The sequence below is a fragment of the Symphalangus syndactylus genome, chromosome 22, assembly GCF_028878055.3.
Source record: "Symphalangus syndactylus isolate Jambi chromosome 22, NHGRI_mSymSyn1-v2.1_pri, whole genome shotgun sequence".
Taxonomy (NCBI): Eukaryota; Metazoa; Chordata; class Mammalia; order Primates; family Hylobatidae; genus Symphalangus; species Symphalangus syndactylus.
In genome coordinates, this window is record NC_072444.2 from 73631059 (window position 1) to 73658080 (window position 27022).

Sequence of the window (27022 nt, forward strand, 5' to 3'; positions counted from 1 at the left end):
TTGCAGTAGGATAACACCTGCTTTCCTCAAGGGTCTCAGAAACCCACAAACCAGCATCTGCTTATGGAAAACAAGATCGCATCCTGCCCAGTGTCTTAAACTTGAGCTTTAACAATTTCCTCTGAAGACATGTTTGAGCAAACCAGCTCTAAATGCATTTATAAAGAAAACATCTCTTCAAAAAAAAATCCTTACCAGCAAAGCAAAAATATTCTGGCTCTTCTCAAGCCAGAGTCACTGTGGGGCATTGGCTATCTTTGCAAGGCCCAATCACCTTGGGGCATTGCTGTTATCGGGAGGTATTTGCAGCTGTCTACAGGAAGCATTTTGAATATCAGTTGGTATCTAATATATGTCAGGTGTGTCAAAATTATAGCACTTCTGACAGCAATTATCTCACCTTTGTACAGAGTATGAAATCAAGGCTTAGGTACAAAGCCATTGGATACCATACCTGAGACCACACAGCCAGTAAGTGACTAAACATGTAGGATGTCCTAGGATGCAGTGTCTGAGCACAGCCCTTTAGAATTAGCCCAGTGTTGGGCTCTCCCCTCTGAGCCCCAGTCTTCTCTCCCACAGAGAGAGTATAATAATGCCTACCTTCAAGAATATTGGCAGGATTATATGAGTTGCTTCAGTTTTTACCTAGCACAAGGGCTGGCATGAGTCCAGGTAAAAAAGTCCATGACCGACGGCAGGCTATCGGTGATTGCAAGTTCTGCTTTTCCTTCGTCTTAAATAATCTCACAGTATTGCGGCTTGAAAAGGTCATTGTAGTAGATGGGACTAGACTGAATGTAATGCACTGTAAGGGACAGCACTGTCCTATAAGGGAGAGGATTAAATAAAGTAGAATTAGAATTACGTTTTGGGAATGAACAAATAAAAAATGCTGCAGGTAAGTTGGGCTTCCAGGAAATAAAAAGTAATGTAAATTATGTTTTCAAATGAAATAGGTCGGTCTACATTCTTTTATCAGAGTCATCTAGATTCTGCTCTCTGTGACAGCAGGGACTGAGTTTGTCACAGACATTAGTTTCTCATCAACCACTCTGCACAACTAGTTCACAGTAGGTGGTCAATAAATAAACGCTTATCAAATGAATGAACAGATGAATCAAAAGCTTATTGTGTAAGGTTACTGGGAAAGTTAGGGCAGTTGCTGAACATTGATGCCATTACGTCCAGAAGTTTGGTTGGGTTTGGATCTGGTTTGCTTTCCAATCTATTATTGGAAATGTGTGAGGTTTCATTCCTTTCCCTTTATCCCCAAGTTAGTTAATGGATTATTTAAGGATGCTGAGCTATTCTATGGGGCCAATACCTGCTGTATTGTTAAATATACTCATTGAACCCAATTATACAGCAGACACAAGACTGAACATTGGATTAGACATGGTCTGTGATAGCTAATGAGATTAAGCACTTTGAACTCAGAAAAGACTACCGGGCACATCCCAAATTCATTGTAATGAGTGTTCATTATATTCTTACTGCAGAGGTGGCCAAACCTTAGGACAGTATGAGGTTCCTCAGTTATTCCTTTGTGGTTCTTTCAAGGACGTGAAGAGAGTACACATTTGTTGTTCTGCTTGACTGTACTGATGTTCTGAATAACACAATGTGGTATGTGTTTCGAAGCAGTTAAATCTGCAGATCTCTGAAGGCACTCTACCAAGAGTCATGTTAGCATTCTTCAGGATTATAGGTTAGATACTGGAATTTAAAGGGAAAAATTTACCATGTCTATTTCTATTTTTGTTTTTTAAATTATACTTTTAAGTTCTGGGATACATGGGCAGAACATGCAGGTTTGTTACATAGGTATACATGTGCCATGGTGGTTTGCTGCACCCATCAACCCGTCACCTACATTAGGTATTTCTCCTAATGCCATCCCTCCCCTAGCCCCCCACCCTCTGATAGGCCCCAGTGTGTGATGCATCCATGTGTTCTCATTGTTCAGCTCCCACTTATGAGTGAGAACATGCGGTGTTTGGTTTTCTGTTCCTGCGTTAGTTTGCTGAGAATGATGGTTTCCAGAATTCTGGTTCTTCCATTCAGTCGAGATTGTTTCCTTTAGTTTCCTGAATGCCCAGCATCGTGCCATTAAAGAAGTAAGCACTGTCTCCTGTGTTCTCAAAGAGCTTTTAATCTAGCTGAGGAGGCAGCACTTGAATTACCAGGCAGTAGAAAGTCAAAAAGCCAGACTCAAATTAGAGCACTTTTAATTGATTTTTTTCTTCTGGCTTCCAGAATTCTATTTTGTAGTCTTTAATTACTCTTCTCAACTACTTTTACAGTGCTATTTGAAAAAGATATTTATGTTTTAGAAGCGTGAACTCAAATCACCCAATTGTGTTGGAAGCCTATTTACTGTACCTTCATTTGGGGTGGTAATGAAGGGAAAGAGGCCCTCTGAGGGGGCAGACCAATGTGGTTAGGAAGACCTGAATCAGCACATCTTTGGCACTGGGAGTTTTGATTGATCCAGCATGAATAATTCGAAGGCTTTATTTGTATGTTGAATGTGGAAGGAGAATTGGTATCTTAGGGAAAGTAATAATCTTTTTTCTTTTCCTGATGTGCACTTAAAAAAGTCATGTCATCATTTTAATTGTGTCATCTGCCAGTTTAGTGGTAGCTAGATTAGGCAGAGCCTGAAGACTGTGCATATGAAATTTATGTCACCAGAACATGAGAACACGTTACCTACGAGAGTAGAATGAGCATTTTGGCCAAGGCAGACACTTGGCTACACTTCGACATGAAAGAAAAAAAGGCTTAAATCATTCCTTTTGGGGGCCTGTTGCTGAAACACCAGTAGGGTTAATTTTTGCCTTTGGAGGGAAGAAATACTGTGGGTGACATACATTTAACTAGATGCCAAGTCCTTATCCATGTCATTTCTGAATGTTTCTCAGGAGACTAGAACTTTTTAAAGACACGAAATTTTCATTTCTCCTTCCTGCCCTCCCTCCTTCCCTCACGAACAGGGTAATGGCCTCACCAGAAGCTGGGAAGGTGCTTTGGAGCAGTGGTCTTTTCAGAAGAGGGTTTGGGTGTTTTAGATGGGAACTAGGTCTCAGAGCAGATTGGAAGGTTAGTTTCTGATTAGTTTTATGTGTCAGCTTGGCTAGGCCATAATGCCCAGTTACTGAATCAAATACAGATCGGGGCGTTGCTGTGAAGGTACTTTGTAGATATGCTTAGCACTTACCATCAGCTGACTTTAAGCAAAGCAGATTACTCTCAATAATAAGGGTGAGCATCATCCACTCAGTTAAAGGCCTTAAGAGCTAAAATGGAGGTTTCATGGAGAAGATAAAAATTGTGCTTCAGGATGGTAACATCAACTCCAGCCTCAGTTTCCAGCTTCCAGCCTGCCTTATAGCTTTCAAACTTGCCAGCCCCCATAGTCATGTGAGTCAATTTCTTAAGTAAATAAAAGAGTGAGGTATATCATATATATGTATGTATGTATATATAATAGGAGTTTATATATACAATAGGATATATAATATGTTATCTATATTTATCCATCATCTGTCTCTATCTTTCTCCTGTTGGTTCTGTTTCTCTGGAGAGCTCTGATAGTGAAGAATGCTATACTCTGTACCCTCTCCTGCTCCCACAGTGGGAGAATCTCCATTTCTCTCCCTCACACACCATTCACAGTGCAGAATCACACATAACAGATGTATTCTGTGTGCTGAAGGTGTGAGGTTGTCTAGAGCTCCTTTTTCCAATGCCAGCACTATCCTGAACACCTGGTGAGAAAAGGAGGATGCGGAAACAAAAGGTATGAAGGTACCAAGAACGAATATCTTTGTGGTTATTCCAGGGAAGCCAAAGCAATTAGAAGAAACGCCAATGGTAGGCACTCTTCATGTCATTTAGAACTGACTGTGGCCAGGAAATACGAGTATAGGAAACCACTGGGAAAGCAGGTGGGGATGAGACTCATCAGAATGCAGTGGTTCTAGGTCTTCTCCCCATTCAAGGAGGGCTTTGTTCAAGTGCCAGCTTATGAGGGTGCCTTCAGTGTCATCTCGTGTGGGTGTTTAACCTCGCTGGTGGAGATGGCTAGCGTCAGCAGTCTTGGAAGCTGGCCATGTGCTTCTGAACATGTAAACTGCAAATTCAGTGATGGAAGGATTGAGTGGTGCTGGGAAGAAAATAACAGAATGCTTGACAATGGGCAGGTAGTTTCCTCTTCCCATTCTTTAGTAGAATATATCTAAGAGAATCTTTTCTGACTTAACTGTCTCTGTAGCAGTATCTAGATGGAAGATGTACTGTGGCCTCTGATCTTTGTCCACTGGGCTTGGTCTGCCTTTCCTAAGGGTGGTTAACATTCATTAGCTTTGAGGTCTTTAAAAAATTTGGTCCTAGTTCCCTCCCTGTGGGGAGAAGAGATTTTATACCTGGGGCACGCCTAGATCATATATCATTAAAGTGGTGCTTGACTTGATGAAGCAAGCCAAAACAAGGAAAAGATGCAAAACAGATACCCTGATAATGGCATCCTCACAATTTGACTCAGTTTTAAAAGCAGGTCTTGCTGTTAGGGTATAAATTTAGGACTGAATTAAAGTTCTTTCCCAGAGTAGCTTTTGGTTAGGATTTTGCTCAGTGCCTGCTGCGGTTATAACTTGTGGAATAGACATCGATATCTGTATACACATTGAGGGCTCTGATTGAAAACCCTGAGAGTTTTTAGAAATGAAGAACCCACTTTTGTATTTCTTTGTGAATGATCAGGCCACTTTGGATTAATCAAATAGTATCACAGTCAGTTGCACCTTTAAAGAGGATGAGTGAGCAGTCAGTAGGTGGCTAGAATAAGGCTTCTATGGGTCATTGACTTGTTTCTCTATATCAAAGAGATAATATCCCAGAACTATAAGGCTGGTTGGTATCACAATTGCTGTATAGCTTCTGCTAGACAAAATCACAAAACCTGCCTTAAGAGCACTTCTTAATTTCTGCTGTCTTCTTGATTTTGTGTCTCCCTGTAAGCTACCTGAAATTCTTCTGGAAACAAGGCTGAACAATAAATGCACACATGTGGGCCTGTGCTCAAACTCCGGATCATGTCCACTGGCAGCCTCACGCCCTAGATCCAAACCACGACAAGACAGCAGAGCACTGTAACCGCATTGATGGCAACTAGCTAAATATTAACAAAGGAGGAAACTAATTTTTTTTTCTTTTTTTCCTCTGAAATCAGTTAAAGCTAATTAAGGGAAAGTGACTTTTGAATGTCCAAATAGAAAGAAGCTAGTGATCATTAGACTCCTTCATCCTCTAAATTTGCCAAAGTTAATGGTAAAAAGAAAAAGAAATTGTAGATATTCTATATCCTTTTACTCTTAGTCTCTTGGGAGAATGAGGGACTGAGACCCTCTTTGTTTCACTCTGCAAGATTGTTTTTAACATCCTAGATAGGAGAATATTTGTTCTAGTAAAAAAAAAAAAAAAAAAAAAAAAAAAAAAAACAAACCTCTGGGCACAAAAATTCCGTATCTCTCTTAGTAACTCTAGTTTATTCTGCATCTGGAAATTCTTGTATCTGACTTGATTTCTTTCTGCATCAGTTTATTTTTCTTAGCTCAATTTTTATTGAATATAATATAGTAAAATGCATAAACTTAAGTTCATAACTAATTTTTTTTTAATAAATATATATATACATGTGACCACCACCCAGGATCTTGGAAGGCTCTCTCTTGGACCCTCTCAGTCAACACCGAACTCTCAAGGGTAATTGTCACCCTATCTTCTATCAACATAGATTGTTATTGCCTGTCTTTGAACTATATGAAAATGAAATCACCCGGTACTGTTTTGTATCTGGCTTCTTTGATGCAGCGTTTTATCTGTGAACTTCATCTACATTGTTAGATGTAGTAGTGGTTCATTTTTCACAGTTATATAGTATTCTATGGTATGAATATGGCTTATATGTATCCATTCTATTGTTGGTGGATATTTGGATTATTTTCATGTTGGGGTGATTATAAATAAAGTTACTATGACATTGGTTGTCATGCCTTTGGGTGAATATATGTCCTCATTTCTGTTAGGTGGGAGCAGGTCGTAAGGTGTGAAATATTCTACCTTAGTAGATACTACTAAAGATTTTTCCAAAATGACAGTAATAATTCACACTCTCTCCAGTAGCAGTTGACTGTTATAGTCATTGCTCATTCTCAGCAACAGTTGGCATTATCAGTTTTAAATTTTTTAGCCATTCTATTGGGTGTGTTAAGGTATCTCATTGTAGTTTTAATTTGCATTCTCTGAGGGCTAATGATGTTAAACACCTTCTCAGGAGATGTTTTATTGGCACTTCTTTTATAAAGTGCCTATTCCAAGTCTTTGCCCAGTTTTTTCCTATTGATTTAAAGGAGTTATTTTGGGTAAGTCCTTTGTCAAGTGTATGTATTTTATATATCTTCTCCCACCTTGTAACTTGCCTTTTAACTGTCTTAATGGTGGCTTCTAATGAAGACAAATTTTTAATTTTAATGAAGTCAAATTTATTTTTTCTATTATGTTCTATTTAAGAAATCTTTGGCCAGGCATGGTGGCTCATGCCTGCAATCCCAGCACTTTGGGAGGCTGAAGTGGGTGGATCACCAGAGGTCAGGAGTTTGAGACCAGCCTGGCCAACATGGCGAAACCCCGTCTCTACTAAAAATACAAAAAAAATTAGCCGGGCGTGGTGGCGGGTGCCTGTAGTCCCAGCTACTCGGGAGGCTGAGGCAGAAGAATCGCTTGAACCCGGGAGGCGGAGGTTGCAGTGAGCCGAGATTGTGCCACTGCACTCCAGCCTGGGCAACACAGTGAGACTCTGACTCAAAAACAAAAACAAAAACAAAAACTTTGCCTACCCCAAGGTCTTGAAGATACTGTCTTATATTTTCTGTAGAAGCTTTATTGTTTTACTTTTCACATTTATGTCTGGGATCTCTCTGGAACAGAATTTTTTACATGGTATTGGGGGTGGGGGATAAAGTTCCACTTCCCCTCAGTACCATGTATTGAAAGGACTGCCCCTTCCACTCTTCTCTATGGACACTTTCGTCATAAGTCAGATGACTGTCATCTGAGTGCCTGTTTCTGGACAATTTATTCTGTTTTTATTCCAATGCTGCTGACAAGTTGATCAGTTTTACTATATAAGAAAGTGATGATATTCAATCCTCTGACTTTGATCTTCAGAACTGTCCTTGCTGTTCTTGTTTTTTTTTTTTTTTTCATTTCTATTATAAATTTCAGAATCAGCTTGCCAATTTCTATACACATACACAAACCCCTTAGGGTTTTTTTGGGGGAAGGTGGGGATTACTTTAATTTTCTGGAACAATTTTAGGAGAATTAACATCTTTCTCTCTCAGTGTAAGCTGATTTTTTCATATTCTACCTTTAGTGGATGTGAAGGTCCCTCTTGCCCCATTTGGGCTGAATGAAGTCTCGGGCTCCAGTGTGAGACACGGATTCCCACTGTTATTTGAGTTCCAAATGGAAGTTGGGTTGCGCATCTTTAGCTACTCCTCTGGATCTTTTCTGTACCATCTCTGCCCTGCTCTGTGACTTAGGAGGGTGACTGGTTTGGGCTCATGCAATGGGCTCCTTTTCCTCTGGCTTCCAGTTATGTTAAACCAGTGAGGAAGGAACCCAGGCAGGCGATCAGAAGGAGAGAAGAGCATGAGGTCCAGGTATTTATTTCCTGGCTTCCTCCCTGTCAGATCATTTGGGTTGGCTGTGTCCCTACCAGTGGCTGTTACAATTCATACCTACCGGGCAATCTTTTCCTTCTAGCCTTCTCTCTCTGGCTTCCCTTCAGCTTAAGGGTAGTAATGGCTCCCCAATCCCTAATGTGGGTACCACATTAACCCTTGTTATTTCCCCACAGCTTTCCAAACCTTTGTTAAGCACTCTTCAAATCATGCAATTTGAGCAGGTCGTCTGTTTCCTGCCAGGACCCTGATTACTACAGAAGTGGGGATTTCCTAGGCAATTGTTAAAAGTACTTTGAGAATGAGGACCAGTTACGCCAATGGTGATAACCTTGCTGAGTCTGCTCACAACGTGTGCCTCTGGCTAAACCTGCCTGAGTATAGCATAGAGGCTTTAGCTTTCTCTTTCTGGTATCATGTGAAGTTACCAAGGGACTCTTTATGATTTACAAAGTAAGATTAGTAGCCTTGAAGTGTGCCCTCAAGTGTCTATAAGCATTTTAGCCATGAGTTATTTTTCACTTTTTGCCTTACTAAGTTGATAATGGATGCTTGTGATGTTTGTGCTTGCGTCTGAGAAACATCCACAGTACCGCCTGAGGATGTCAGGAGGAGAGGTGAGAGTGTCAAACAGGACCAGACTTTAAAGTAGTAATAAAATTGCTGTTATTTGAAAAATTAGATTTGAAGCATTTCTAGGGATCGCAGCCTCAAGCTACAGTGAACAAGAGAGAGTTATTCTAATTCTTAAATGGAGTCTTAGGTTGAAGTTGTTAAACTCCTCTTTTGACAGTTGGGTTATTTAGTTGTCTGCTTTAGCAATGAATTTTTGGAATGACATCTGTAGTGCTGGTGGGGACTGCTGAATTTCTCGCACTGAAATAGAAATCAGGATGTCATTTGCTGACAACGGTAATTAACCCGAATCACAAATCAGATTGTGCTGGCAAATATGATGGTGTAAGAACTGTTGGACGTTCAAAATGAAAAAGTCAATAGCAAATAAAACAGGATATCACATATTTTTTAATGAAGCTTTACCTTCTTAAAAGTAAGCCGAAGTGGAGTTTCCTTTTTAATTGGACAAGGCCACTTAGGTGTTCGTTTCTGTGCATGCCAAGGTGAGTCATGGCTTTTGTTTTTGGAATCACCTGGTGCAGCTACTGATTTGCTCTCCACAGTTGCCCCTTTCGGTTACTCTCCAGGTACAACCCTGTGGCATCTCAATCCCCCAGGCCATGTGCCCCAGAGATCGCATCATCTCTTATACTGGAAGTGGCAAAATGGTGGCCATTAGGCATGTTTGTTTGTCCCATACGTTATTTTTATAAATAGTTTAAAACTGGGAGACACAAATGAAAGAAAAAACAATTTCTCATTTTTCTTGGAAAATGGGATGATCTGGATACTGTGGGGCCTCCTCACTGCATGGTGGTGATGGGCTGTGATGGGGGCGTATGCTCAGCAGGGAGCCATGGTGTCATCTGGCCAGCCTTACTCAGCTGTGGGACCCACCTGACCTATGAGGCATGTGTTGATGTGTTAAATACATCAGGGGTGGTTCTGGGTACCACAGGTGAGGAAGAGAAATAACTGATTCTATTATTTCTGTCTGTGTATCATTGGTATAAGAAACTGCAAGCTCCAAGAGGACAGAGACCTCGTCCATCTGTCTTGGTGTACCCCAAATTCATAAATGTTAATTGAACTGAAAAGAACCTCAACTTAGGCAGGTAAATCTGGTGATGGTATGCAGGGGGCTTAAAGGAGGGTACTGAACGTTTGAAAAAGCCTATAACCATAAGGATGGCTGAGAACACAGACTAAGATAGAGGCAGAGGGAAGAGAGAAAGAGGAAACCCTGAGACAATTCAAATAAACGTTCATTAAATTTAGAGACCGGTGGGATGTGAAGGAGAAAAGGAAAGGAAGAGCTTGAAGCCTCAAGGGGTAGTGGTGCCATTAGTCCAGTTAGGAGGATGGTTGGTGAAAGCCACAGGATCCCTTCTGCTTCCCTATTTCCCGTCTTTTGACATGAGGAATCTGGGGCTTAATCATATTGATTTAGCTAATGCTAATAATTAGCTGAATTGTCCCCTTATGTTTTTAATCCCAGAGCTAAGACCATCAAGAATACAGTCTCTGTGAACCTAGAACTGACAGCAGAAGAATGGAAGAAGAAATACGAAAAAGAGAAAGAGAAAAACAAGACTTTGAAGAATGTTATCCAGCATCTGGAGATGGAGCTAAACAGGTGGAGGAATGGTAAGGAAAAGTAAAGAGGAAGAGTGAGGCATGAGTGTGTGCTTTTTTTTATTTTTATTTTTTTTGAGACAGAGTCTCGCTCTGTCACTCAGGCCGGCTCACTGCAACCTCTGCCTCCAGGGTTCAAGCCATTCTCCTGCCTCAGCCTCCCGAGCAGCTGGGATTACAGGCATGTACCACCACACCCGGCTAATTTTTGTAATTTTTGTTTTTTTTAGTAGAGATGAGGTTTTACCATGTTAGCCAGGCTGGTCTTGAACTCCTGACCTCAAGTGATTCACCCACCTCAGCCTCCCAAAGTGCTGGGATTATAGATGTGAGCCACCGTGCCTGGACATGTGTGTGCTTTCTTTTTCTTGTGACTGTTGGCATCCTGGGAGGCCCTTGGGAAAGTTGGGGCAATGGTGCAGCTTGATTCCTCCTGGCAACAACCTGTATGAACAAGCAGATGTTTTCTTAGTCCCTAACACAAGCACCAACCCCATCCCATCACTTGGCTAGCATGCATTGTTAGTGTGGACCAGTGATTATCTGCAAGGCTGCCTTAATCTGCTTCCAATGAGATGCCCTCTATCTAACATTGTAATAACTCGCTGGTACCCCTATTTGTAGGTTAGAGGAAAGTGCCTGAGACTTAGCGGCTCAGACTGCTTTTGACTTAAATGAAAAATGTCATTCTCTCCTATGTGAGTTTTATCACTGGTTTGGGGTTAAAAGTCTACCTCTGGCAAATACTTACATTTTTTGGTTGAACTCATCTTCATGCCAGAAATATAGGGCTCTCAAAGGAGCCCTGTGCTAAAATGGAGTCTTAAAGGCTTGGTTCGTGACTCGTTTTCCTTCTTCCCCAAAACATTCTCTTTGGTTTGTTCTACTGGGAGAAAATATCTCAGAGAGCTGACATGCAGTGGGTGGGTGGGTTGTGGGTGAGGTGTTGAGAGGGGTTTCCAGATCTAAGTGCAGACAGATTATTTTAGTGATTTTAGCATTGTGACGTAGGTTAGAAGGTAGAAGGCTTTTTTTTTTTTCTTTTTAACTAAAATAAGGCAGGTTGGTGTGTGTGTAGGGGAATGGTGGATAGTTGGAAGTTGTTCTTCAGGTCCTCTGCTGCTGTGTTCAGTATTTGAGGTGCTGCAGCAGTACCTCAGCTTTGGGTAAGGGTAGGAGCCCGGGGGCTGTTGTGCAGGATCGGGAGGTAACACTGACTGTTTGTAACTGCAGCAGATTGTCTTGTGATTACATGTTTGCCACTGCTTTTTGCTAGTAAGGGTGGGGTGTCAATGAGCTATTGTTTAATAGAAAAACCATTACGTGGCAAACGAGAATTCAAGACAGGTTTCAAAAATGACCTAGTAGCCTAAATAACATGATTCTTTTATTTTTGAAAGATTTTCTAGCAGCACACATATTTGGAATGCTGCTGGAATAATTGAATAATTCAGCACCTGAGGCTGGTGGATGATTCTTTGCAATTTGGCAGGAATGGGAGAGTCAGGAGCAGTAGTTGGCAAGGTGGGGAGTGGCCATATGAAGTTTTATTTCGGGAATCCTCCAGGTCAGTTCTCTGCTGGGTGACCAGGACATTCAGTAAAGCCTTTTGGTAAAGGATTGGGGGTGCTGGCTTTAGAAACATTACAGGATGGGCAATAAACCTTTTTTCCCCCATCCTTTTGCATCTCTTGCCAAACTTTAACCTTGCAGTTCTCCATCCCTTATCAAATGCCATCCTCTGGGATCTGCCCATTGCCTTGTTTGCCTGACTCACTGTCATGCCTAGCATCTTTTGGGCACTCAGTCCTGTTTTTGGCCTCTTTACTTGGACATCATTTTAACTGTCACTCTTTGAACACCTTACAAATCTCCTTAGAAATGTACTGTTTTCTCCCAGCTCTTTGGGAGGCCGAGGTGGGCAGATCACCTGAGGTCGGGAGTTCGAGACCCGCCTGGCCAACATGGAGAAACCCTGTCTCTACTAAAAATACAAAATTAGCCAGGCGTGGTGGCGCATTTTGTAATCCCAGCTACTCAGTAGGCTGAGGCAGGAGAATCGCTTGAACCCCAGAGGCGGAGGTTGTGGTGAGCCGAGAACCCACCATTATACTCCAGCCTGGGCAAAAAGAGCAAAACTCCATCTCAAAAAAAACAACAACAAAAAAAACCAAAAAAAAAAAAAAAACCGAAAGAAATGTGCTGTTTTCTGTGCCCTCTTGGGTGAGATCCTACATGAGCCCTTAAGTTACATAATTTGGGAAAAATAATGTATGATGATATACTCTGGCACAGAGTAGACCTCCAATAAATGTATAGGAAGCAAACATATGCTTAATGCAGGTGCTGGAGATTAAATGGTGGGCAGTCAGATGTGGTCTCTGCCCTCAGGACGGTCTGAGCGGGGAGGAAGGTAAATGCCAGTCTTCACCAATAAATGTATGATGGTAGTCCACGCTGCATACCAAGAAGGGAAAGCACAGGTGCCAAGAATTATACAACAGGGGGCCCTGACCTTGACTGAGAAGCCAGTGAAGGGTTCTTTGAATATGCAATATAGAGATTAGTATCTGCGAGAAGCAGCAGTTAGCCGGGCAAAATAGGGGGCACGAGGTGAGGTGGGGGCTCCGAGAATGGAGGACATAGGCCAGCAGGGAGCACTGGCCTGAGATGGGCTCGAGGGATAGGCGGGGCTCTCCCGTGTTCAGGATTTTGATCAAAAGCTGCAGGTCATACCTTCGCATTTTTGAAGATCCATCAGCTGTATTGGAGAGTGGACTGTAGGTTGGAGAGGAGGGCTGGGAGCTGGGGTGGTCTTCCAGGGATGAGATGATGGTATTGAAGTGAGAGGGCAGTAGGAAGGGAGAGAAATGGATGAACCTGAGAGATATTTAGGAGGAGAAATTAGCTGGGTGTGGCGAGGAGCTGGCTATGGGAGAGGGAGGTTTCAATGACAACTGTGAGTTTTCTGGCTTGCCGAGTTGGATGGAGGGTGAGACCATTCCCTAAGACTGGGGATGCTGGAGGAGAACCAGGGGTGAGGGAGGAGGGAGTTTAGGGTCCCGGTGGAACATCCAGGGGAACATTATTCAGATAAGAAATTAGGTCCGAGGGTCTGGAGCTCAGAGGATCTGCTTGAGTTGGAGTCATCAATCTTTCGGTAGTAACTGAAGGCATAGGTAGGTGTGAGGGCCCTTTGGACTACAGAGAAAGAAGAGAAGACAGAGAGAGTCTGAGAGGCCCCCAAACAACCCCATTGCCACGTCACCACTGGTTGTGATGGGAGAAGGGAATTGGAGGGATTCCGCAGAGCTCTCCTTTCCTCCCCAGCTAACATTTGTATTTAAAGGTGATTTTTCTGGGGGCAAAGTTCTTACATGTAGAGAAGTAACTTTAGTGGTGTAAGTTTCAGGCAAGAAGGAGAGTAGCGAGGGGCAGTGAGGAGGCGGGGAGAGGTCCTTTGTCCCATGGAGGGGCAGAGCTACCTCAAACAGTAACTCTGCATCTCATGCTGTGTGCCAGTGGACGTTACAGGGACAGTAGACCAGGCCAGGCTTTTTACTACATTCTGAGGCTGGGCATTTAATCCTCAAGTAGCCCTTGTGACCATGAATGACAGGCCCGAAAACGTCCCCAAGTGGATCAGTCTCTGGTAAAGCTGCGATCTGAACTGAGTGGGCCTGACTCTAAAGTTCCTTCTCTTTCTATTGTCTGCACAGCCTGCTCATCAAGCTAGCAGAATGATTTGTGTGCAGGGCCAGTTAGATGAGTGTAATAAATACCACGCCAAAAAAAGGGGCACTGGAAGCCCTTCCATGGTGTCCCCACATGTCAGTTCTAATTCTTCAGAGCAGAAGATAATGAGGGCATGGCTGGTGTGTGTAAATATGAGAGCCGAGCTTTTGAGATGTGGACTGAAAAAGCAGCAGTGCCCTTCACTAAAACCAGAGTGGCAGGATATTGCCAACTTTCCTTTGAAACTTGAGACGCACATTGGTTCTAAACTTATAGAAGGTGGCTACTTAGTTCCCCTCAACATTTCCTGGGTATTGATATTTCCACATTGCGGTCTCAACAAGTTAAAGAGGCCATGTCAATTGTGCGCAGTCTCCTGGGGAAAAGATTTCTTTCTTTGCATAATATTTATAATTTAAGAGTTTGGCTGCTATACTTCAGCTGCTGGAGAGCAAGGAAGGAGTATGTGTAGCAAAGTGTGTGTGCCTATGTGTGTGCGCATGCTTGTGCTTTTTCCTACTTGCTGTTACATAGAATGAAGTAGCAATACAAAGGAGTAGGAAATCAACTACAGATCAGGTGCAGGCAGATAATGGAGATAAGTGAAAAGAGGTAAGTTTGATCCAGTTGGCAGTGATGGGACTGTGCCACAGGACAGGGCATGCCCTGCCTTAAATCATTCAAAATTGGTGAAATACTGCACTATTACTTGCCTAGAGGTTGCTCTCACCCTCCCCCACACCTCCACCTGTACCAATTTTCAACCCTTTGTAGCTTGATGCATGCTATAGATTGAATATTTTGTGTCTACCCAAATTCATATGTTGAAATCTTAACCCCTAAGGTGGTGATAGTAGGAGGTGGGGCCTTTGGGAGGTGATTGGGTTCTGAGGATGGACTCTCATGAATGGGATTAGTGTCCTGTGAGTTCTGAGAGAGCTTCCTTCCCTCTGGTCTCCACTATGTAAGACTATAATGAGATGCCATCTGCAAACCCCGAAGAAGGCCCTCACCAGGAGGGCCCAACCATGCTGGCACTCTGATCTTGGACTTCTAGCCTCCAGAATTGTGAGTAATAAATTCTTTATAAGCCACCCAGTCTATGGTACTTTCTTATAGCAGCTCCAGCTAAGACAGGGGCCACTTCAGAATGCAGGCCTAGCAGTTTTCTCCTCTGGGCACTGTTGAACCTTGATTCTCAGAAGAAGGCTTGTGGCTCGTATCACATACACTACACTAAGCTTTAATTCCTTTCTGACATTGCCATGGAGGCAGGATAACTCCAGGCATGTGCATGTGGCTAAGGAGAGCCACCCACTGGCCTGGTTCTGTTCCCCAGGGTGCTAGTTAGGATCCTTGGATTGCAAGCAACAGGAATTGACGCTGCCTGGCTAAAGCAAAAAGAGAATGCGTTAGAAGGATACGAGTGACTCACAGACTCCAAAGCAGAGGCAACAGGCTCCGACAAATGTAGGCTGGGGCTGCTTCAGGGATACAGGCAGCAGAGACAGGCAGGTCTCTTAAGTGGCCACAGCTGGAATTAATGCTTTTTGCTGTCTGTATGTGGTTATGTTGGAGAAGCAGAGGCCCAGGATAGAAGTGGGAATACTGTGCTTGCTGGTGTGCCTTGGCTGGGGAAGGGCAGGGCACTTTGATAAATTGTCTGATGAAGACTGAATGCAGTTTAGGGGGCTAATTCCTTAAAAGGAAGTTGAGGTGCTATTTTATAAGAATGGGTGTCGAGTGGCTGAAAAGCAACAAATGTTCACCATAATCTACTAGTGACATCTTGTGGGCCCATATCGATGGCTGGTCTTTCTTCGAATATGGAGGCTCTGTTGGCTCTTTAGCCTCATGGAGATTTGTTCAGCCTGCTTGCTTAAGGAACAGATAGATGGAGTGGGGCAGTTGCCAGAAAATGGAATTTTTTTTAAAGCTCTATTGCTTTGTTGCTCATATGTGCGGAAAAGACTCAAACAATCCTATATATGGAGTTAGAATTAGATAGTTGGATTCAGAGTGAATTACAGCTCCAGCTCATGCTAACCTCCTCCCAATCCATCAGGAAAACTCTTGACAGCAGGAGGATGGGGAGGGAGGGGTGAAGTCTGGGTGTATGGCTTCCTGTTGCTGCCAGGTCAGTCTTCACACGTGCTGTCTTCTGATACGTTGAATTTTGCACTTGAAAAATAATTTTTTACAGGGATTTAAGTCAGAAAAAGGAGAACCTGAAAATCCAGGTGTCAGAACAGGGAAATGACCTGACAGACTGGTATATCTGCAAGTTCTCTTCTCTTGAATAATTGCCTATAAGATTAAAAAACAGTGGATATAGATTTACCTTATCTGCTGAAGTCATGCAAAGAAATGATTTCATCACAGGCTGAGAAAGTGTGGAAAAACTGGCAGTCTCTAACGCAGATTTGTTCATCCAGTTCAAAACCTGCGAGGCCAGCAGGTATGGTTCAGTAACTAGCTAAATCTGTAGCCTCTAGTCTGATTTGGGGCTTTGTGGAACTTTGGGACCGCCACAATTGGAACACAATTTGCTCTTTTAGCATCAAATCTTCGAAGATGCTGGCCCCCTTCTCAGATCCATGATTATAATGGACTCAGAAATTAGCATTTCATTGGAGCGATCTAATTTACTAGGCCCTCTGCTTGCTTTTGAGAACACAACCAAACTGTAATAGAAATACCGTCTGTCCACTACGAGAATGTTGTGGCCTGTTGAGGTGGTCATGAATGTAAGGAGGATGCAGAGTCCCAGGTGACCAGTTTGTTAGAAAATCACTCTAGAAGGGATTAGAGGATGGTTTAAGCTGCTTACCGTGTTTTTAGGAAAGAGGGTGAAAGATGCTATTTGTATGCAAAATAATCTCATAAAGGAATGATTTTTTTTTTAACATCACATTTATATAATGACATCTTGTAGCCAGCTGCTCTCACCCATCTGGCAACTTAAAGATTTCCTTTTAGTTTCTTTGATATAGAAATTACCTACCATTAGGTCTGCCACTGGGCCTATTTAATTGGTATTAAAAGAAAGCACCTCGTTTGCCAGATCTGCTGTGGTTTCTGGCGGAAGCTGTGAGTAACCAGCAAATCTCTGCTCCGGAGTTACTGAGAGAATGCAATTACCTTTCTGTGTTCTGAGGCTTTAGGAACTCAACTTATGAAAAGGATAACTAGCTTGTTGCTATTTCATGTGTGAAGTTTTAATGAATTACTGGCAGTCTAATGGTTTTCTTTCTTTAAAAAAAAAAGCCCAAAAACCTATTTTAGAAATTTTAATAGCCCTAATGAGAATTTTCGATTAGTGTGTCATTCTCATCTGTTGCCGTTGATGGATTTCTATTTTTTGCAGAAATGTTATTTACGCCCTCTGGGAGTTTTTATTTTATAATTAGAATGCTCTGTAAGCCTTATAGGTATGCTTCAGTGAATGCTCCTATGTAAACACAAGTCTTTTTAGTCCTTAAAGGTAATTACATCTGACAATAGTAAATGCCAGGATGCTTATTTAAAGAAGGGGAAGGTTTCCAGTGTGTGTGTGTGTGTCGGGGGCGGGGGGCGGGGGCAGATGCTTTACGATATTATGAGCTCTTTTCCTATAGACAGCAGGTATAAGCCTCAGGGGCTAAACTAAGAGAAATCTGCTTTTAATGCAAAGAGGGAGACTAAAAATAGATGCTAATCTTCCTTTGGTGGTCCTTTTCTCCTTCTCCCACCATCAGAGTTCAGGGCGTTATTTCTCTAGGGTCTGTTTGCAGCTGTCTCCCTTGTTAGAATCACTTATTCCGTGATCACCATGTGGGGGCTTCTCCAGAGACTCGGTCCACTGCTGTGCAGGGAATATTCTCCATTAACGTGGTGAGATTGCCATGGAGACAGATAACCTAGTGTCAGGTCTTGCCTAGTGTTGGGAATTTACAATCCCCAGACGTGTTTGTGAGCTGGACAGTGTAGTTACCAGGACGCTTCTGGAAGTCATTTTCTCTGTCCTTTGAAGGGCAGTCGTGTTGGAAAACCAGCCCTTGGTTCCTCTCTGGGCAGGAGCTGTGCTGCTTTAGTTCCTGCATGTTGCGGCTTTGTTCTTCTCCGTTGAAATGGCTGCTGTAAAAAATAATCCTGACTGCCTGACCTTTAGAATATAAACTGAAAAGAGCTGGTTGTTTAGATGTAGCTTTGTAGGAGACATGTTAATGCTTTGATTGAGAGAATTGTTCAAGAGAAACCACAAAGTCTGCTGTAGGTTTCAAATACTGTTTTAATAATAATAAAAATAAACCTGAAAGGGGCTTGCATGGCTATACCATGTTTTATTTTTGGAACTGAGCTCCAGCCACAAAATTATTGTGAAGATCTCAGAAACACAAATCACAGAATAAGGAAAAATAGTAATTTATCTGCCAAGCCTACAAAGTTGCAAATTTGTCAGGGAGAGGAGGGGATAAGAGATGGATTTTAAACAATATTGCCTTTTGTGCTTTTTACATATACTATCTTCATTTATCCTTAGAACAACCCTGTGATAAAGGCATTGTTTTTTCCTCTCCTTTACAGAAAGCAAACCAAGAGGTTAAGCAGGAGATGGGCTTGTGATTAATGAGACCTGTTAAAAGGTACAATGTGGCTTTAGCGTCCTGCCATAGCACTGGAGATGAGAGTCCCTTGACTACTTTTACAGTGCCTTGCAGCAGCACTGGCTAGCTTGTTGGATCTCTGCCATCTGGGACAACCCTTCTACTTGGTGATGCTATAATTCCTTAATGGGAGAAGAGGGCAGCTTTAGGGGAAGTCAGGCCTGTGACTTTGGTTAGAACAGGTCACCTGCTGCTACGGTTATAGAAGTCTATCCCCGGCCCCTGCCCACTCAGCTGAATCAAAACACACACTGGGCAGCTCTTTAGCTTACCCTAGCCTCATGATACCATTGCCTCTTTGGCCATTTGAAACCAAAGCACGCAGGGAATATGTCTCTTCCAGATGTTTTTGTATCTTACCTCTTTACTTGGAGTGAGTTGGCCTGTGGATAATATGACCATCTTCTGGTTGGTGTCTGGTCTAGTACAGCTAAGAATTTCATCTTTGTCATGTGTAAGCTGGAAGATTAAATTCATACTGTACTGGCTTGCCCTGTTCCCAAATTTCAGAAGCTAGAGCTCAAAAATTAGAGATACAGTCACAATCCAAGAAGAGGAAGGGTATTTACCAAAGTGTTAGTGGTGAATTTCTCTGGGAGGAAGGAACAGAATTAGAAAGGAGGGATGAAGGAGGACTTTCAAGTTTTAGTTGTATACTCCACATTGCTTGAGTTGTTTGTGAATTATTGTGTGATTAGAAAATCTGTCTATCTATCTATCTGTCTATTTATCTATCTATCTATCTATCTATGTATCTATCTATGTATCTATCTATCTCTATCTAATATGTTTAAGAAAAAAAAAAAGAACAGAGTACTGCTTTTATAGCCCATGGATTTAGCAGACTGTAGAGAATATAGATCCTTTAATTGGATGAAATCCAGTCTGCACACTAAGGTTGTTGATAGATATTTTAAGCCAGGAATTGGAACTGAATGAAATATTGATTTGGTTCAGTTTCTGTTCAAAGGATACTCTGATATTCTGGTTTTGTTTCAGGTCAATAATTTTAGAAAAAAGGCTTAAGTATAGCAGTCTTGTTGGAAAAGGAAAAAGGGTTGGCTCAATTTTGTATTCAGAAAAGTAATAGTTTATTCTACGTTTTGCTTCAAGTTGCTGCTTCAAATGGAACTGTGATACAAAAGTGAAAGCATTGGGTGTTAATTTTACTTAACACGGAGGCCCCATGTAGTATTTGGTGGTTATTCAGTGAGATAATAGTCATAAGCAGCAGAACTAAACTATCACACTGTTTTGTTTATATTGAGATAAATGTGTACAGTGTTCAGGTGGGTTCCTTGAAGCATGATATATATTGTTAATGAAGCCACAGATTGAGATCTCAGTTACTCTATTATTTATTTTTATTTATTTATTTATTTACTGAGACAAAGTCTCACTCTTGGCACCCAGGCTGGAGTGCAATGGCGTGATCTTGGCTCACTGCAACCTTCATCTCTCGGGTTCAAGCGATTCTCGTTCCTCAGCCTCCCAAATAGCTGGGATTACAGGTGTGCACCACCACGCCCCGCTAATTTTTGTACAAATACTAAATTTTGTAATTTTAGTAGAGACAGTATTTCACCATGTTGGCCAGGCTGGTCTCGAATTCCTGGCCTCAAGTTATCTGCCCGTATTGGCCTGAGCCACTGTGCCCTGCCTTCTATCATATATTTTTGAAAAACTCTCTGACTCCAGGCAGTTTTCCTGGGGAATTTTTACAAAATGGATTTTGTGGGCTGGGAACTGGGGTGAGGCTTGGAATACTGCAGACACTCTTACTACTGACTGTAGCAAGATGATTGTGGTGTTGATGGTAAACATTGTGATGGAAAAGTATGTTGGGTTTGGTTTTGCTTTCCAGGAAGATATTTGGGAGACTCAATGGGGCCAGTAGTTTTCTTAGCATCCTTTTTATGCACTTTATGTCTTTGATGTTCTTGTTGGAGATAGCCATTGGCCAGCTTGCAAGCTGTACCTTTTCCATCAATTTGATTGACAAATTTGGCAATTCTTCCTTTGAAGGCCCCAACAAATGCTACTCTGCAAACTGAGAAATTGTAGGTAGGATCTCTGCAAGATAGTCTAGATTGGCTGATTTACTTTCCTAAGACTAGGTGATATCACAGCAGATTATTCTATTTGAACTTTCCAGCAGAGCCAATTAATTCTGGCTTCCTGGGGGAGACAGTGGTATTGAGATGTGAGCTTTTGCAACTCTAGTCTTGGATCCAGGGCTACCCTGTCTTCTGACCTCAGATTCAGAGATTCTTGAATTCAGAGGATCTGAGCCTTACAGTGTTCTATCAAACAATGCCAGTGTGTTTCTTTATTTGGCTGTTTGTATTAATGAAACAGTGACATAATTGATTCATAATTAGGATGCCTTAGAGATCTGTTTCCTTTTTAATCAATCACTACAGAGGATATGACTCTAGTAAAGCCCCAGAATATTCCTCAACTAAAGCAAAATGAATGTAAAGAATTCAGGCATCTCTGCACATTGGAGTAGCTTGGAACCAGTTTACTTCAGGGATGCATCTTGAGAGGGAAGGTTTTACGTAGTTCTCTTTTTTCTTAGACTAGTTTTGGCCAATTAACTAAGACCTTTCTTGTCAAATAGAAAGAACACAAACTCTAACCACACTACAGCCTTTTATTGTGTCTTCTGTGTATTTTTCACCAGGACTGATTATTTTTGGTACTCTTCCTGGAGGGTTGCATACTCAATTTCTTTAATCCCCAACTCTGCTCGGCTATGTTTTGCAGGAGAAGCTGTGCCTGAGGATGAACAGATCAGTGCTAAGGACCAGAAGAATCTGGAGCCTTGTGATAACACCCCCATCATAGACAATATTGCTCCTGTTGTTGCTGGCATCTCTACAGAGGAGAAAGAGAAGTACGATGAGGAGATCTCCAGTCTCTACAGACAACTGGATGACAAGGTCTGTGGCCAGAGATTCATAGTTCTCATTCTGCTACAAAGATGAAAGATGGCAGGTCCCAGCTCGCTATGGGGCTGATGTAGGGCTACAGCCTGATCTTTGTTTCTGGTTTCCTAATACCTACCCTAGCACTTTGATTGTGCAGATTCAGGGAGCTTGATTCATGTGGAATGGAAATGTTAAAGGGAACTTGACTGAAAAAGCAGTGTGTTGGCCTAGATAGACAGGCAGGTGCTATTTAGAGTCTTGTCTTCTAGAAACTGGACTGGGCTGATTACTGCATGAAAGGTGGGGTGTGTGAGTGTCTGTGATTTTTAAGTCTCCCTTTCTTCTCTGGGCCTATCCTTCACCTCTTGGAAACTCCAGCAGTAGCCTCAGCTAGGGGCAAGGGTTGTGACTCCCAGAATTCAAGCATATACTTTAATCATATAACCATAAGGCCCTGGGATGAGAAATCGATAGCAGTGTGGTCTGATGGCTTCACTAATTGGTGAAGCTCTTTTCACGGGTATATTCTTGAATGAAGTAGTTCGAACATGCTAATTGGGGATGTCCAATTTTATGACAAGCTTTTGGGACTCAAATAGTCATGTAAGTGCACAAGTTGGCATAGAGGAAAAGAGGCCTTGGAGAACACTCTGGGAGAATCAATTAAAGGTCGGGTTAGGAATCAATTCATGAGAATTGAATTGATGTTTTATATGATCTTGGCATGTTGCCCTTGGAATATTCTAAATCCTTTCCGTTCGTTTCATCAGGGTTGCTGATATTTTTAGCCTGATTTAATCTTTTCTATTGTGGTTCAGCTCAGAGTGCTTAGGGACACCTCTGGCTTGTGTGAAACAGCTTTGTCATGTTAACTTTGCCATTAATCTTACAGGCCTCTCTCTTTGAGGTAAAGCTCAGAGTCTGGTATAACCTTTGCAAGCTGAATGTGACTGGTCACCTTAAGGAAGCTAGTTCTGCTTGTTTGTGATTCCAAGAGCTTGCACTATAACCACAGCTTTATTCTGGGGTCATCCTACTCTTCTGAAAACACATTTAATAAAATATTCACACCCACAAGATGGGTTACTTGCCCTTTAGACTCCGAGCATACCGTTATCTTCCGTTTCTATCTATGTATTTTATTCAAAACCTCAAATAAAGAGAAAAAAGAGATCAATAGTAAGTTAACAGTATATGCAATTTCTTGATTTCCCCAAGGAATTGCTATTGTTTAAACAGTAAAGAAGATTAGACCATACGCATTTTTTTTTTCTCATTTTAGAACCGATGGGCTCATTTTTAGTAATCGCAGAGAATCCTGGGTGAGAGGGTGAGAAGCTGTTTCTGTGCTCAGTTCTCTATGAATAGACACCTGCATGGCGGAATCAGGATCATTTACCTTGGCAGCACAAGGAACTTTCATTGATCCAAGAGAGACACTTTAGAGTCTCAAATCAGACATACATAATGTAGTGATTAGGACAGAGAGATGAAAATGCCATGTCCAAAGCATTCAGTTGGTAGCTGAAGAGCTGGCTTGAGAGTCTCCGTCTCTTGATGGTCAGCCTAGGCCATTTTGTTATGTCATTTTCCTATAGCATGCGCTTTGAAGATTCTGTAAGGCCCACTGTTCGAGGCTAGTATTTGTGGTCCATCGCATGATGATGCTGAGAGATGTGGGAGAGGACTGAGCCTAGAAGCCTCAGCCTTAGGGGGCACCAGAGCTAATGGTTTGCCCTCAGTGACCCTTCCCATAGACTGCCTGATTATGTCTTACCAACTGTCATTCTTAGGGGTCTTCCTCTGAAAGGTTCTAGGAGGCACTTCCATGTTTCTGTTGATGTAGGTGGTTTGACGCTTAAAGAATACGTGAGGTGGGATATGGCGCCTTCTTAGTCTACTGAAAGGTAGAACAGGAGGTATTTAGGTTTGGGTGAGGCACTAGCCCAGGGTGGTTATGTGACTTACCCAAGTGTATATCACACATAGGTGGCAGAGCTAGGATGAAGTTACATATCTTCTGACTCCCACCCCAGTGCTCATCTCATTTCACCCTCAGCCCTTTAAATGAGGACCTGGTCAACCTCAGTGAGTCTATTTAGGGTGTGGAGGGAGAAAGACCACACGGTTTCCTCCTAGCTGCCCCTTCTGTTCCTCCGTCCTGCCCCGCCAGGGCTCCAAGCACAGGTACTTTCCCGAGGTCGTGCTGTGTGATGGGCAAGCATGCGCTTTGGAGTCAGACCTGTGACAATGACACTGAGACCTGGGCAGACCTGTGACAAGAATGCTGAGTCCTGGGCTGGCGCCTGGCTCCGCTGAAGGTGCTTTTTCTCATCTGTATCATGGGGCTCATATCTGTTACTTCAAAAGGTTGTGGTGAGGATTAAAAGTTTCTAGTACATGGCAGGTGCCCAGTAAATATTATTTCCTTCTTTCTCCTGGGCTGGGCTGGGCTCTGCTTACTTCCGTGTGTGGTGTGGAAGGGGTGGTGCCAAGGGGGCCGCCAGCAGAGACACACTGTGAACAAGTTGGCGCTGGCACTCCTTGTCTTTTAGTCTCTGTCCCTCTACAGTGCTGCTCTGCTCTCAGAGATCCTGACATGAACCCAAGCTTAAGTAGAAATGAAAGTTGATTATTTTTATGCAGATTACCATTGCAATAAAAACATTTTTATAATTAAAGGTGACCAGTGACCTGTTGACAACCGAGGTTGACCAGTTTCTCATTTATAAGGGTGTGCATGTTATTTTGTTTTATTTATTTATTTATTTATTTATTTATTTATTTTTTGAGATGGAGTCTCGCTCTGTCACTCAGGCTGGAGTCCAGTGGCGCGACCTCGGTGCACTGCAACCTCCGCCTCCTGGGTTCAAGCAATTCTCCTGCCTCAGCCTCCTGAGTAGCTGGGACTACAGGCGCACACCACCACGCCCGGCTAATTTTTGTATTTTTAGTAGAGATGGGGCTTCACCATGTTGGCCAGGATGGTCTTGATTTTCTGACCTCGTGATCCACCCGCCTCGGCCTCCCAAAGTGCTGGGATTTCAGGCCTGAGCCACCACGCCCAGCCGCATGTTATTTTTTTTTAATTTTTGAGATGGGGTCTTGTTCTGTTGCTCAGACTAGAGTGCAGTGGTGAAATCACAACTCACTGCAGCTTCAACCTTCCGGGCTTAAGCCATCCACTTGCCTCAGCCTCCTGTGTAGCTGGTACTATAGGCACATACCACCACACTCAGCTAATTTTTTTTTTTTTGTATGTTTTGTAGAGACAGAGATTTGCCGTGTTGCTCAGGCTGGTCTCAGACTCCTGGGCTCAAGTGATCAAGCTGCCTTGACCTCTCAAAGTGCTGGGATTATAGGCGTGAGCCACTGTACCTGGCCTTATGTTATTTCATGTATAAGAAAATTCAAGTATAAAATACTTTCTGAAAAGTGCTTTAAAATCTGTTATCCATGGACAAGATCTTTAGAACCGGCATCAGAGTGAGTGTGCTTACGCATGTTCTAAGAGATGCAGTTGAATGTGTAGATATAAGCACACCTTATTATTCTGGAGGTTTTGAAAGACTTTAAAAAAATCACAGTAGATCTCATTAATTCCTTAGATAAGTTGCCTTAATAAAGGGTAAATATAGTTTGGGAAACGTCTCTGATACAAGTGATCCACGTCTTCTGTAATATCATCCTTGTTCTTCATCCTTCCCAGGTGGGGCCAGGGGCCCTTGGTTTTTCACTGTTCCTTAAAAATCACTGCATCCCAGCTAGTCATCTGTTGGGAGGAAGCCTGCATCTTCAGGCTTTGAAATGAGCACAGTGTAAGGACAGAGTTCCTCCATTTCTCTCCTCTCGTGGTTTATATCACTTGTAGTGCTTGTCCATTTGTCCCAGGAGAAGAGATGGTGGCTCTCCGATGGTAAACTCTTTGAATCCTTTATGCTAAGTTGTTTAACATTTAAGTGCTCCGGAACATAAACACAAAATCGTTCTTGGTAACTGACGTGCTAAGTTTATAAAGTAGAAGAGAAAATATATCTACAAAATAGTCTTCTAGTTGTAGAAGTGCCAGTTTTTGGAGGTTTCATTCTGGTATAATTTCCCTAATTCACCTGCCAGAAATATGATTTGTGCAGGAAAATAGAACCATTAAAGAAGCATTGGTGTAAAGAGTTCAGTAGAAACAGGATCTCTTTAAGCAGAAAAGTGAAGCCAAATGATATTCTACATAAAGGACAAGGAGATTCAGATCCTGTATGGCTGATTTTAGAATTTTCTTTCTCCACGGAAAGCATTAGTTTGTGACATTAAATTAACCTGATTCAAATGTATGCATAGATACCACCAAACAGGCCGGGGAATATCCCGTGGAACATTGAGGTTCTGTGACCCAGGCCCTTAAGTTTGGGTTGGATTTCACCCCTGGAAAAGGCAAAAGACACAGTACAGGGTGTGTTTTTCTGGGCTGCTGATGCAAACACCTAGGCAGGACCTGGCACGAAGAAGTGCCCCAGGATGCTCAATTGAATCTGACTCTTGTTTGGTGTTTAGACCCTAGAAGCCAGGTTGTCATCTTCACAGGCTATGTTTCAAATTTTATTTGAAGTCGTGAAAATAATGCAGCAAAGACTGTGTTTTTTATGTAGTTAGGCATCATCTGCCTGCTGCTTCGCCTGCACTGGGGGTGGACCGAGTCTAAGGGGAGGTGGGGAGAGGTGGGCAGCGAATACCCTTGCTTTTGTGGCAGCAACACCTAGTGGCAGAAAAAGAGTGAGAAGAGAGAATTTGCCTTTCCCACTTCAGTGACAGCCCAAAAAGTAAGCATGAATGCTTCTGCCCTTCAGCTGCCCTGAGTTTTTTTTTTTTTTTTTTTTTTTTTAAACTGTTAAGAAAATTAACTTCCAATCGAGAGGGAGGTCTTTCAATGCCAAATCCCTGGTTCATGTTTCTCTGGTCTGAGAGGTTTGAAGTGGAAACGTTGGCTCTCCCTGCCGATCCCGTGGCAGCACTCCTGCTTACTGATGTGTTTGACAAGATTTGGGACAATAACTTATGACAATGCAGCTGGATAGAAATTCACTCCTTTATTTTTTGAATTAGGAATTTCACTGTTAGCATCTTTGAATTGGGAGGGATATCTCTAACGTCCCTTTCAGTTCCCAAACCCTAGATCTCTGATTTCTCAATGAGCAAGAATTGGGTTGAATGTGCAGGATATTATATTTCCAGAATAGTCAGCTGTTTCATCTGCTGAGAAAGGTGGGTGAAGAGGTATTTTAACTGAATGAGATCTCGGAACCTGTTTTCTGTGCAGCAACACCACACTATTCGTTCCTTCTTATCAGCAAGCTTATGGTAGCTGCCTGCCACTGGGAGACTGGGATATCAAAAATGACATAACTAACCAAAAAAACAAACATGATGTTTGTTTTCAGGATGATGAAATTAACCAGCAGAGCCAGCTGGCTGAAAAGCTGAAGCAACAGATGTTGGATCAGGATGAGGTAAAGAATGCAATATATTTTTTTTTTCCACAAAGTTCTTCTATTACTCTTTGTTGTTGATGTTTGTTCCAGGAATTTAATTGGCAAAGAAGCTTTTCATAATCACAGAATCATGTGGAAATTTCTTGGTAGATTTCCCTTCACTGCCTCTTACAAGCTGATTATCACTGAATTTAGAAAATAAATGTCTGACTTTCAAAACG

General features: G+C 42.4%; 1 protein-coding gene across 2 annotated transcripts in view; it reads left to right on the plus strand.

The window, feature by feature from the left end:
- The window catches only part of KIF5C (kinesin family member 5C), a 155429-nt gene that overhangs the window by 78732 nt on the left and 49675 nt on the right, over positions 1 to 27022 (plus strand). For both annotated transcript variants that reach the window (XM_063631013.1, XM_055262657.2), the window contains exons 11-13: positions 9868 to 10016; positions 21155 to 21330; positions 26751 to 26819. In XM_063631013.1, the coding sequence (XP_063487083.1) occupies positions 9868 to 10016; positions 21155 to 21330; positions 26751 to 26819 (394 nt within the window). The remainder of the gene's footprint in view (positions 1 to 9867; positions 10017 to 21154; positions 21331 to 26750; positions 26820 to 27022) is intronic.